This window comes from Elephas maximus, chromosome 2 (genome assembly GCF_024166365.1).
Source record: "Elephas maximus indicus isolate mEleMax1 chromosome 2, mEleMax1 primary haplotype, whole genome shotgun sequence".
Lineage (NCBI taxonomy): Eukaryota > Metazoa > Chordata > Mammalia > Proboscidea > Elephantidae > Elephas > Elephas maximus.
The window spans coordinates 16792804-16807086 of NC_064820.1; the positions used below are offsets into that span (position 1 = coordinate 16792804).

General features: G+C 40.2%; 1 protein-coding gene across 2 annotated transcripts in view; it reads right to left on the reverse strand.

The window, feature by feature from the left end:
- Window positions 1-14283, reverse strand: part of DNAH5 (dynein axonemal heavy chain 5) — a 363993-nt gene that overhangs the window by 107821 nt on the left and 241889 nt on the right. For both annotated transcript variants that reach the window (XM_049861228.1, XM_049861221.1), the window contains exons 54-58: window positions 9031-9184; window positions 7987-8254; window positions 3477-3708; window positions 1490-1604; window positions 1064-1240 (exon numbers count right to left, since the gene is read on the reverse strand). In XM_049861228.1, the coding sequence (XP_049717185.1) occupies window positions 1064-1240; window positions 1490-1604; window positions 3477-3708; window positions 7987-8254; window positions 9031-9184 (946 nt within the window). The remainder of the gene's footprint in view (window positions 1-1063; window positions 1241-1489; window positions 1605-3476; window positions 3709-7986; window positions 8255-9030; window positions 9185-14283) is intronic.

Genomic DNA, 14283 nt, shown 5'->3' on the forward strand with positions numbered 1-14283 from the left:
TGGACCTAGAACTTTCTTAGTATAACTTAACCAAGCAAAAAGCCCATTGCCATTGAGTTGATTCCGACTCATAGTGACCCTGTAGGGCAGAGTAGAACTGCTCCATAGAGTTTCCAAGGAGCGCCTGGTGGATTCAAACTGCTGATCTTTTTTGGTTAGCAGCCATAGCTCTTAACCACTACGCCACCAGGGTTTCCTAGTAAACTTGGTAGTACCACAATTCAAGAGCTCACAAAGAGGCAAAAACATGGCAGGCAGGACCAATAAGGGAAATTATCAAAAACTCTCCTACACACCCCATGACATTACCCCGATCTGATAATTTCTGCACTGAGTATTATGGGATGTGGGACACTTTGATGATAGGGAGCACTGAATTAGGAGGATACTGGAAAACATATTATAATTTCAAAAAAGATGCCGAGTTTTTTAAATCTTAGGAAAGTTTTAGCCATTTAAACGAGAACTTAGATGCCAAATTCTCTGTTCCTATGATGCCAGTAGGTATCATGTGTTCAATTAAGTTTTCTAAGTTTCTCTGCACTATCATTGTCTTGACGGCACTGGGTACTGGGTATCATTGTCTTCTCTGTGTTGATCTGAAACTCTCAGGGGAGCCAGAGAGACAAAAAGGGAGTAATGTGCCCGCAAGTCTCAGAAACTGAAGACTGAAAATTCTTGAAGACGTCAAGGATGTCAGGACAGTTTAGCTAGTGACAGAAAAATGGAGAAAGAATAAGGAAAGATACATCAATATACAAGAGTACTGTGAAAAGGAGGAAAGAAAAAAAGTGAAGGTAGCATCTTCATTGCCTCAAAAGAGTAGAAAGTCATATGTATTATGTGGACTTATGTTAGTGAGGAAAATGAGATGCTAAGTAGCATATGCAAAACCTATAAAGAGCTAATGTAGTCTCCAAACAGAAACCTTACCTGAAACCATCTCAGTAGCTAGAGCTTTGGTCTGAACCAGTAGAGCAATGTTCTTGTTGTTATGAATCTTTTTGCCTTAGTCCTCCTCCCAGACTCTAAAGCTGACATCTGTTATATGACATAGACTTACCTGCAATGCTGCCTCTGCTTCCTCTAAAGCTGGTTTTGCTGCTTCCAGTTTTTCTTCAGCAATGGCCTTATCTTTAGAGATGCTGTCTACAATGGCCTGGGCCTTGTCCTTCACCTTCTGGACCTCAGCCTTGACCTTTTCAGCAGCCTGTGCTTTCATTGTCACTTCTTTTAAGACCTAAATCATATAAAACAAAAACTATCTCCTTAAAAGTTACCAAAAACCCAGCTAAACAGGCACATTTTGCCTTGGTTTATTGGTTCTATCTACTTACCCAATTCTTCATACAAATTAACAACACTTTATTCTAATAGAAATAAAAAATCTTATGTTTGTACGGTTATATCTGTAACTATGCATATGTCGTTAACATTTGAGAACTGGGAGTTCAAAACCAATATGGCACACATGTGAATGTCCACCCACCGTGTCGGCTTTTTCATTGGCTACTTGTAGCTCCTTTTCTTTCACTTCTAGCTCTTTGCTCAGGGCTGCAACAGATTCTGAAGCTTCTTTTAGTTTTTCCAATCCAGTATTCATTCTGGGATTGAAAAATCCAAGCAAGCAATGTTAAAATTTGTGGTACTTGGCCACATTTTCCAAATATACAAGTATGAGTAGTAATGGTGATATCTGAAGAATATCAAGCCCAAGAGAGTTTGACAAGAAGGATATAAAACCAGGCTTGATTTCAGACCAAAGACATTTGTATGTTCTTCAGAGACCATGTTTGGGAAGAGTAAGTCTGCGTGACATGAGGAACAACAGTGGGTCTAGAATCATGCAAGACTCATGCTTAATGAAGTTTAGTTAAATTATAGACTTCAAATGCTTGAAACCCTACCATGGAAAAAGAAAAATAAATAATTTCTGTTTTTCTAAAGGAATCAAACCAAAAACCAAACCAGTTACCACTGCGTCAATTCCAACTCACGGCTAATAGAGTTAAAAGAAGAAATATTGGGGAATCAAGAAAATAAACAAAACCATCAGAATAGCCCCATGAAAGGACTAGATATCTGACTGAACCTGAAATTTTGTGATACCAAAGTTTGGAGGCCTCAGAAGTCATTTAGTCCAAGCTCCTACAGAGGGATCCTTAACATAGCAGCCATGGCTGATTCTGGTCAAACCCAGACAGAAGATCTGGGTGTTCACAAAGAGAAAAGTAGAAAAGTGAACTTGGGAACAAACCTCAGTCAAGTGGGGTATTCACTATGTGGTGGGTATGTCAAGCCCTTCTACCCTAGTCACTCAGAAGGAACGGACAGAGTGGGAGGAAGGATGTCTGCATCCTTCCTTTCAGGTGTACTATTTCTATCACTGTATCACTCAACATCACAGAAGGTGGTTGGTTGTTGCTGTTAGCGGCTGTCGAGTTGGCGCCTAACTCATGGTGACTCCATGCACAATGGAATGAAACGCTGCCTGGTCCTGCACTATCTCCATCCTTGGTTACAGATTGGACCACTGTGATCCATACAGTATTCATTGGCTGATTTTCAGAAACAGATCACCAGGCCTTTCTTCCTAGTCCATCTTAGCCTGGAAGCTCCACTGAAACTTGTTCAGCATCATAGCAACACTCAAGCCTCCAACGACACAGGGGTGGTATCTAACTACATATCAGACGCATTGGCCAGAAATCAAACCCAGGTCTCTGTATGGAAGGCAAGAATTCTACCACTGAACCACCAATGCCTCATCATAGAAAGTGGTAAGCCACACAAAAACTTGGCAACATTTCACACTATTGGGTAACAATAAAGCTCCTAGGTGCTGTTTATTGTTAGGTGATGTCGATTTGGTTCCAACTCATAGTGATCCTACGTACAACAGAGCAAAACGCTGCCCAGTCCTGTGCCATCGTCACAAGTCTTGCTATGTTAGAGCCCACTGTTGCAGCCACTGTGTCAATCCATCTCCTTGAGGCTCTTCCTCTCCTTCGCTGACCCTTTACTATACAAAGCATGATGTCTCTCTCCAGAGACTGGTCCCTGCTTGTTAAGATGTCCAAAGTAAGTGAGACAAAGTCTCACCATTCTTGCTTCTAAGGAGCATTCTAGCTGTACATCTTCCAAGACAGATATGTTCGTTCTTTTGGCAGTCCATGGTAGGACCCCTGAAACAATCCTCTGGGTAGGCTCAAGAGCAGGGTTTCTCAGCCTTGGCACTAGGAACATTTTGGGCAGGATACTTCTTTGTTGCAAGAGGCTGTCCTGTGCATTGCAGAATGTTTAGCAGCATCCCTGACGTCTACTGTGTCAGTAGCACACCCTGCCCCCCGCACCCTCTGCCAACTATAAAAACAAAACATGTCTTCAGTCATTGCCAAATGTTCCCTGGGGGTAAAACTGCCCCTAGCTGAGAACCACCATTTTTAAATAATCTCATATTTGAACTTCACACTTACCTATTGGCCAGGGTTTGCACTTCCGCACGCTTTTCTCCATATATCAACTTATACCCCTGGATAAAGGACAGGTACGATTTGGGTGTCACGTGGGTAGAACGTCGGAATCTCTGGAAATAATCCACACACTTCTCGGCCACTCCATCCTGAAAGGAGCCCATGCACTGGACCACCTCCTTCTTGGTTTCCAAACTGCAGTCAATATCATAGGATGAGAGGAAGTGTTCAGACACTAGGAGAAGTAAAGAAGACAGTTTGTGAAAGATGACCGTGAATTGCCATTCTAAAAGTTGACTGGCTATTTTTAGAACAGACTTAGACATTTCTTAGCACTACATCCCATTTTTGTAGCTCCAGCAAGGTGGGTCTAAGTCTGCCTTTTCGGCCCCAGGCCTATGACATCAGTGATTTTCCTTTCCCCTTCGTTTAAAAAGCTGTAAAAGACTTTAAGCCTATCATCTTTCTTGGTTTTCTGGTGCTCCTGCAAAGAAGCCTCTTCTACATAGTTGCAGGGTCTGGTCAGCAGCCAACCTGTTTTACGGTTTACATAAGAACAAAAGTGGTACAAATAACTCAGAAGTCAGTGCCTACCTGGTAGTCATATTTAACAATCTCATTTATTTATTTATTTATTTTACTCAGAACCTGTCATACCCTTAATAACCCCAGGTACTGACTGCATTTGGCATGTGAAAACGTTCATCATTAAATTTTTTTGTCCAGACCATCTTGTTCTTAAACATGGCAGCTGGCCATTTGTGGCCCATTCTAATTTACAGCAACCTTTAGAAATTTTTGGGTAGAAATCTTCTGTTGGAGACCTTTCCCTCTCCGACAGTGCCAAATGCAGGACTAATTTTATGACAGCGTTTCCTACTATCAGAGTAAAGCATAAAATCAGAGCTAAGCAGTCACCATGTATATATTGTGTGTCTGCTGCACATTCACCTCTGTGATCGGTGCTGTGGAGTAAGAAAGCAATATGACACTTGGTCTAACCCCAAGAAATTTGCAAGGTTTTATGAGTAATGCAGGTAAAAATTATCACCACCATCTTCACGTATCTTAGAAGAAATGGTCTATGGGTTTGCTTAAAAAGTAATTAAGTATTGAACAATGTACATGCAAGCTGCAAGTAGAAAATACAGCCCATAAAAAGGAAAGAGAAGGCATCAAGCGAGAAATCCTAACAGGTGATAGTTAGCAAAAAAATAAAGAACGATACCTATTCACCATCAGTAACTGATTACTAAATTAAGTTCTTAATATAGCAATTGTGGGCAGTTTTTACATCTAAAAAACCCTAGTGGCGCAGTGGTTAGGCACTTGACAGTTGGAACCCACCAGCCACTCCGTGAGTGAAAGATGGGGAAGGCTGCTTCTGGGAAGATGTATAGCCTTGGAAACCCCATGGGCCAGGTCTACTACATCCTATAGGGTCGCTATAAGTCAGCATTGACTCGACAGCAATAGGTTTAGTTTTTGGTTTAGTATTTACATCTGTGTAAATAATATAGGTCCTTTATTAGCTTGGTTACAATTACAGTTTACCATACACTGAAAGGCAATAAATTAAGATGCTCACAAGTCATATTTTCTTAGGTAAGTTAATGAAGCCACTATAAATATCCCAAGCTTAAATTCTGGAAAGTTTAAATCAGGGCACTGAAACATGAAAACAATTCTTGCTTAGGATAATTTTTGTAGGTATAACCACACTGGCTGCAATATTCTCTGGGGTCAGGCAGCATGCTATGTGCTTTACCAATTTCTGGGAACTTCCTGGTATTTACCATTTTTTTTCCTTCTTACATGAACAGAGGTCATCAACAGAGTGACCATTTTTCTTTATGTAGCAAGCTGTCTTTTTGTTTCTCCAAACAAGTCAAAAAGAATAAAAATGATGAGATGGATTTTAAGTATATTTTCCATAGACTCCCAATCTCCGGCACAGGAGTAGTTATTAAAAGGGCCAGGGCACTCCCTTGTAGGTTGACCCAAGCCCACAAAGTCTCAGACAAGAGGCCATGGAAAACCTTTCCATCATCTTCAATGTCCAATTACCAAGGCAGCAATGCCAGATTCAAGGCCCAAGACCCTTCAAATAACAGAACAGTCCTGCCTTCAGGCTGATGTCTGAGATCAGTGTAGGTGATATCTTGATTTTATGTTCTTCACTTGATGGGGAATAAGATGAGGTAGGTGTGAGGTAAGGATCCCTGGAGATGCAATGGCTAAAAGTTTGGCTGGTGATCTGCTTCCGTAAAGATTACAGCCAAGAAAACCCTATGGAGCAGTTCTACTCTGTCATATGGGGTCAATATGAGTGAAAAATCAACACCATGGCATCTAACAACCACATGTAGGGGATAGAGGAAAGGACACTTGGGTCGGTCCTTGAATTTTGGTGTCCCCAAATTACCACTCCATTCAAATCAAAAAAAAAAAAAATGAAGTATTCTCTATCAAAGTGAGGAGGACACACCAGTAGCTATCCCTTCTCTTTCTTACTAAACAAATCCTGATTTTGCTCAGGGTAGCAATCTGCCCAAGTCTTTGATTCCCCACACTCTCTCATAACTAGGGGTGACCCCATTCTGGAAAATCACATGTAGGCAAAAAAATTCCTGGGGAAGAGTACTGGCCCGAATTAAAAGGCAACATTTCATGAGGAGCTGCAGCAGCCATCTTGTGCCTATGAGGATAAAACCTGCAAGCTAAGGATGACAGCCAGGTAGAAGGAACAACGTACCCAACAGCATTGTCCTGGGCTGCACGCCTCTGCTTTTTCTTGGTAGAGAAGAAAATGATAAATCCCCTACTTGTTTATGTCACTGCTTCTCAAACACATTCCTAATTGATACACTCAAAGAGTAGAAATTAACAGAGAGGGACAATAACAGCTTCGTCTTGTAATAGAAGTGATTGAAATAGGAACCAAATTTAAATGAAATCATCTTAATTATGATATACTGTGGCATCTGTCATCTGAAACTGTAATTTTTATTGTCAACAGTAATACTTTACTTGATGTTTTACAGAGTACTTGCATCCTTATTATCATATTTCATTGTAAATTTTAATATAACTCTTAAATACTGTCATTTTGTCTCTGCATTTCTGTCCTACTTCAAGGAATTTTAAATTCTTACTTTAGGTTATATTGACATTTTCATAGGACTTCACATTTAAAGTCATCGGTCTTTTCTCAAATCTTATAAGACGAAAGAGAAAACCATACTATCCATTTGTACTTCAAACACGTTTAAATAGTCTATGTTGAAAGCCACGGACTGGAAAATCATTATTGTCAACAGTGATGTGGTAAGAACTTGACTTCCCCAGTGGATAAGAGTTGTTTTGGTTTGGGGTTTTTTTTTTAATGTTATAGGAGCTGGTAGCCCCAGTCCTGATCCTATTGGCTTCCTGCATCTCTGATAAGTCCCTCAGTTTCACTGTCCCCAGTTTCTCCATCTGTAAAGGGGAGAAGACTGGTTAATTCATTGTTCTCACACTGGATACTACAGAGCTAGAGAAGCAGGGGGTGGGGGTGGCAGTGCTGGGGGACTGAGAGAGCATGTCTCCCCTCCACTCCTCACTGTTTTACCTATTAGGGATACCTGTAAGATTTTATGGAAATTGGGCCCTACTGCTTAAAAATAATAATATTAATCAGACAAAAAGTTTGAAAATTGCTGCCCTGAATCAAGGTTCTCCTATGGTTCTGATAAAGTCAGAGGTGACACCTAAGTATCTACTTCTTTTAAAATATCCACTATTTCTCACCCAAAGCAAAAAAAAAAAAAAAGCCTGTAAACTAAATGAATAATTTAGAACATCTCCTAGGCTGTGTTTATGTCCCAGTTTCAGTGACAGAGTAAAAGAGACATTGATGTTACACAGGATGAACGATTAGACAGAGGCAGAAGCAGCTAGAAGTCCAGTCACAAAACACTTCTGGCCCACATCTTTTCTCAAGGACAGAAACCGACCAGGATTGCTAGGTAAGGCTTTCGTCTTTGATATCCAGCACTTCAGTGGTGACAAGGAAATGTGCAAGAGAGGTTCTGCTTAAACTACTCTGTGGTTGACACTGGAAAGGAACACAAAGGCCATCAAAGAGATTAAAACCTCAGCACCTTCCTACGCCATGGCAGAACATGCCTGGAGACCCAACTGAGACTGAGAGCCTTCAAGCATCAAGCCCAAGGGGGTGAAGATTGAAGATCTCATTCTCTGATAGCCACACTCTGGAAAGAAATGAACCACTAAATAAGAGCGAGCGCCATCTTGTGGCAAAAATCCTTGAACAGTGGGCAAAGTGACTTCTGGCTCAGCCCAATACAATGAAAGCAAACAATCCAAAATAGAAGAAGGAAGGAACAGAGGGAGAGAGAAAGGGAGGGAGGGAGAAAATCAGCAAGTAAATGCATACATACATACACACAGACACCGCAAACACACACATTTCAGGCCAAAATACTGGTATAAAAATTTCCACCACACTAACCAGCAACTAAGGCATCCTTAGGCCATCGGCTGAACCAGTCTACAGTGCATCCTGAAATAAGGGCAGGGAACTTCAAAGCGCGATTTCGAAATTTTTCACCCACTGGCGAAAAGCAGAGCACGATATGAAGGTTCTGTCGGACCCGACTCATGAAGTAGTCATACAGGTTCTCGTTAGTAGGAGGGCGTCGAGGGAATTCTCTTTTCATGACAGATGCAAGATCACTAGTAATCTCATCAACTTCATCACGAGCAAATAGGTTGGAGACCTTAAAAAAGAAGCACGGATGTTAAAATTCAGTAGGCACTTATGAAAACAAATCAAAATATATAACTCAATGCACATAAAAATGTCTTTCCTCCATTTGTGTTCTTAGATTCATCTTTAGAAAATTCACCTTATGTCTTCAAGGTAAGATGCACCATGTTTTCAAATACCTAAATGATTCTACTGTTGACTACAAAATGTTCTCTTCTAAGGGGTTGTTGTTGTAATCAGCTGCCATTGAGTCAGCTCCTAACCCACAGTGCCCCATGCACAACAGGATCAATCTGTTGTTATCCATAGGATTTGCACTGTCTGAGTTTTCAGAAGTAGATTGCCAGGCCTTTCTTCCTAGTCTTAGCCTGGAAGCTCCACTGAAACCTGCTCAATGTCACAGCAACACACAAGTCTCCACTGACAGGCAGGTGGTGGCTGTGATGAGGAGCACTACCTGGGGATTGAACCCGCACCTTCTGCACAGAAGGCAAGATTCTACCACTGACCCACCACTGTCTTCCTCTATGCAAGGACATACACAAAAATCCAGGTATTTTATTATTTCTCAATTGGAGCATTCAGTGTTTGGCATTAAATGCTAGCTCACCATTTTGGTTGGGAGTTTTTACTTCAACAGCCCAACAGGAAAAGCTGTTCTTCATACTGATCACCTAATTGCTGATGGCGCTTGTTCAAGAATCAAATGGAAGGAAATACAGAGAGCTCTAAAGCTGGAGGGAATCTGAAAAGACAAAGTCCATGAAAAAAAGAAATGGACCTTACCTCACCAGATGATAAAACATTATTCATATATTCCAGAAATGATTCTTCTTTAATCTCATTGTCCGTGAAAATAAAAGTGATTCCTTTGCCTCTCTGACCTGCCGTTCTGTACAAGATCTTCAGGTCTTCCATCAGGTTTGATGTGTTATACGATCTAAAGAAATATTGCCCTCGTGTCAGCAGCTAAAATATTTTCGTAGGAAGGAAAGACCCATATAACAATGCCTTATGCCATTTGGTTAATCAAACAACCCAAACATAAAATGGGCAAAGGATCTGAACAGACATTTCACCAAAGAGGACATTAAAAATGGCCCCCAAACATATGAAAAGATGCTCAGCATTATCAGCCACCAAAAACCGAAAAACCCACTGCCGTCGAGTCGATTCTGACTCATAACGACCCCATAGGACAGAGTAGAACTGCCCCAGAGAGTTTCCAAGGACCGCCTGGTGGATTCGAACTGCCGACCTTTTGATCGGTAGCCATAGCTCTTAACCACTACGCCACCAGGGCTTCCCATCAGCCACCAGAGAGAGGCAAATCAAAACTACAAAGAGATACTATTTCTCTCCCACTAGGATAGTTTAAAAAAAAAAAAAAAACAGAAAATAACAAATGTCGGCAAGGATGTGGGGAAATTGGAACCCTTATCCATTGCTGGTAGGAATGCAAAATGGTGCAGCAGTGTGGCAGTTCTTCAAACAACTAAAAGTAGAACTACCATACACCAGCAATTCCACTCCCAGAAAGCAGAGACTCAGATACTTGTACACCAAGGTTCATTGCAGCACTATTTACAATAGCCAAACAGTAGAATGCTCATCAACAGAGGAATGGATAAACAAAACGCGGTACATGCATACAATGGACTATTACTCAGTCACTAAGAGAAATAAAATCTTGATGTGTACTACAATACGGATGGAGCTTAAAAACATTATGCTGAGTGAAATACGTTAATCGCAAAAAGACAAATATTATAGGAGCTCACTTATGTGAAAAGACAAGAAAAGGCAAATGTATAGAGAACAAAGTTGATTAGTGGTTACCAGGGGCAGGAGGGAGGGAGGGGGGAGTAGTAAATATGATGAAAATATCGTATTAATTAAGGGGAGGGTTGCACAGCCAATTACAGTAATTGCTGTCAATAAGTTGCACAACTGTAAAAAGTTGAACTGGCAAAAGTTGTGTGATAGATATATTTACAACAATGACAAAAAAAAATCAGCTGCTGAGGCTGCTTATGTACAACCAAAGACCTCATGGGATTTCATTTCTTGGTTTGGAGGTTTCATGGGACACCCCAGTTAATCGGCCTAAAAATGTGTTCGGTGCTTCTGTTCTACCTCCTAGTTCACAGCATAGTGTCTAGGGTCTTAAAAGCTTACAAGCGGCCATTCGAGAAACAGCAATTGGTCTCTATTTGCCTGGAGCAACAGAAAAGAAGAAGGGTAGAAAACAGGAGAAGGAAAGGGATGTGTGGCTACTTTACACCATGAACAACTGTCTCCTCTGCTATGAGACCAGAAGAACAGGTTGGTGCCTGGCTACTATTACTGAATATTTTGATCAAAGATTCTAGACAAGAACCCCCAACAAAAGGGGGAACATGCAGAACAGAATTTCAGATTCTCATGGAATCTAGATTTTCTGGAGTGATGGAAGGTAGATGAACCCCAAAAACTCTAACCCTAAAATCAAGGGCAGATTAAATAGCAAGCACTGTATGCACCAGCTTACAGTAAGAAAAGTTGTGTTCATCAGGTGTTACCCGGTCTATCTGAACTTATAAAGACACTATGGAAAACAGACCAAACACAGCCCAGTCCTGTGTCATTCTTACAATCAGTGTTATGTTTGAACCCACTGTTGCAGCCACTGTGTCAATTCATCTTGTTGAAGGTCTTCCTCTTTTTCCCTCACCCTCTACTAAGCATTTTGTCCTTCTCGAGAGATGGGTCCATCCTGAGAACAACTCCAAAGTATGTGAGAAAAAGTCTCATCATCCTTGACTCTAAGTAGCAATCTGGCTGTATGTCCTGCAAGGCAGATTTGTTAGTTCTTCTGGCAGCCCATGATATATTCAATATTCTTCGCCAACACCATAATTCAAATGCATCAATTCTTCTTTAGTCTTCCTTATTTATTGTCCACCTTTCACATACATTTGTGGCAATTGAAAATACCATGGCTTGGGTCAGGCTCACCTTAGCTGTCAAACTGGCAACTTTGCTTTTTAACGCTTTAAAGAGGCCTTTTGCAGCAGGCTTGTCCAATGCAATGCGTCATTTGATTTCTTGACTGCTGCTTCTATGGGCGTTGATTGTGGATCCAAGTAAATTAAATTCTTGACAACTTCAATCTTTTCACTGTTTATCACAATGTGGATTATTGGTCCAGTTGTGAGGATTTTTTCTTTATTTTCTTTATGTTGAGGTATAATCCATACCGAAGGCTGTGGTCTTTGATCTTCCTGTGTATGTGCTTCAAGTTCTCTTCACTTTCAGCAAGCAAGGTTTTGTCATCTGCATATTGCAGGTTGTTAATGAGTCTTCCTTCAACCCTGATGTCGCATTCTTTTTCATATAGTCCAGCTTCTTGGGTTATTTGCTCAGTATACAGAATAAGTATGGCGAAAGGATACAACCCTGACACACACCTTTCCTGACTTTAAACCACACAGCATCCCCTTGTTCTGTCTGAATGACTGCCTTTTGGTCTATGCACAGGTTCCCCGTGAACATAATTAAGTGTTCTGGAATCCCCATTCTTTGCAATGTTATCCATAATTTGTTATGATCCACACAGTAGATTGCTTTTGCATAGTCAATAAAACATAGGCAAACATCTTTCCGATATTCTCTGCTTTCAGTCAAGATCCACATGACATCAGCGATGATTTCCCTCATTCCATGTCCTCTACTGAATTCTACTTGAGTTTCTGGCAGGTCCCTGTTAATGTACTGCCGGAACTGTTTTTGAATTATCTGTAGCAAAATTTAACTTGCGTGTGATATTAATAATACTGGTCTATAATCTCCACATTCTGTTGGATCACCTTTCTTGGGAATGGACACAAACAATGGATCTCTTCCAGTCAGTTGGCCAGGTAGCTGTCTTCCAAATTTCTTGGCATAGACAAGTGAGCACTTCCTGCATTGCATCTGTTTTTTGAAATATCTCAACTGGTATTCCATCAATTCCTGAAGCCTTGTTTTTCACCCATGCCTTTAGTAAGTGCAGCTTGGCTTCATCATTCGATACCCTCTGTTTTAATCACATGCTACATCCTGAAATGGGTGAACTTCAATTCTTTTTGGTACAGTGACTGTGTATTCCTTCCGACTTCTTTTGATGCTTCCTGCGTTGTTTAAAATTTTGCCCATAGAATCCTTCAATATTTCAGCTCGAGGCTTGAATTTTTTATTCAGTCCTTTCAGCTTGAGAAATACCTAGCATGTTCTTCCCTTTTGGTTTTTTAACTCCGGGTCTTTGCACGTGTCATTATAACGCTTTACTTTGTCTTCTCAAGCCACCCTTTGAAATCTTCTGTTCAGTTCTTTTACTTCATCATTTTTTTCATTCACTTTAGCTACTCTACATTCAAGAGCAAGTTTCAGAGTCTCTTCTGACACCCATTTTGGTCTTTTTTTTTTTCTTTCTTGTCTTTTTAATGGCCTCCTGCTTTCTTCATGTAGGATGTCCTTGATGTCATTCCACAACACATCTGGTCAGTAGTCAATGTGTCAAATCTATTCTTAAGATGGTCTCTAAATTCAGGTGGTATATATATACTCCAGGTCATACTTTGGCTCTCGTGGACTTGTTTTACTTTTCTTCAGCTTTAATTTGAATTTGCATATGAGCAATTGATGGTCTGTTCTGCAGTCAGCCCTTGGCCTTGTTCTGATGGATGATACTGAGCTTCTCCATTGTCTCTTTCCACAGATGTAGTTGATTTGATTTCTGTGTATTCCACCCAGCAAGGTCCATATGTATAGTCACCATTTATATTGTTGAAAAAAGGTATTTGCAATGAAGAAGTCATTGGTCTTGCAAAATTCTATCATGTGGCCTCCAGCATCCTTTCTAACACCAAGGCCATATTTTCTTACTGTGGATCCTTCTTTGATTACAACGTTCATATTCCAGTCACCAGTAATTATCAATGCATCTTGTGTGCACATTTGATCAATTTCAGACTGCAGTTATTGGTAAAAATTTTCAATTTCTTCATCTTCGGCATTAGTGGCTGGTACATAAATTTTAATAATATTCATATTAAGAGGTCTTCCTTATAGGTATATGAATATTATCCCATCACTGATAGTGTTGTGCTTCAGGATAGATCTTGAAATGTTCTTTTTGACGATGAATGCAATGCCATTCCTCTTCAATTTGTTATTCCTGGCATAGCAGACCTTGTGATTGATTTAAAATGACCAATAGCAGTCCATTTCAGCTCACTAATGCCTAGGATATCAATTTTTATGCATTCCATTTCATTTTCATGACTTCCAATTTTCCCAGATTCATATTGCATACATTCCATGTTCTGATTATTAATGGATGTTCGCAACTGTTTCTTCTCATTCTGAGTTGTACCCCATCAGCAAATGAAGGTCCCAAAAGCTTGAATCCTGCACATCATTAAGGTCAACTCTACTTTGAGGAGGCAGTTGTATCTTGAGTGCCTTCCAACCTGAGGGGCTCATCTTCCAGCACAATATCGACAATGTTCCACTGCATTTGTAAGATTTTCACTGGCCATTTCTCAGAAGTAGATCACCAGGATTATGTGATGAAAACTAGGTAAAATTGTGCACCACAGATTAGTAAGCACAATTTTCCCATATGCATCTTGTTTACTGGGTAATCCATCCCTGCTTAAAACAATCTTTAAACCTTAAACCAAAAATATCCTCTGAAGTCTTCATAAAACCAAACAACAATTTAGCTTAACTAGTAAAGAATGTTTGCCTTGAGCATTATGGCTCTTTTAAGACCAAATTGACAACAGTAACTTGAAGGATTAGATAAGAACCTTAGTGGAGAGTGAGTTTATGTTAATGGGAGAGGAACAACTCAGAAAACGAGGGTGAGAATGGTTTCACAACTCAAAGAATGTAATCAGTGTCACTGAATTGTACATGTAGAAACTATTGAATTGGTACACATTTTCTGTATATATTCTCAACAACAACAATAAATTTTTTTTTTAATTTTTTAAATATAAATAAATGTTAAGT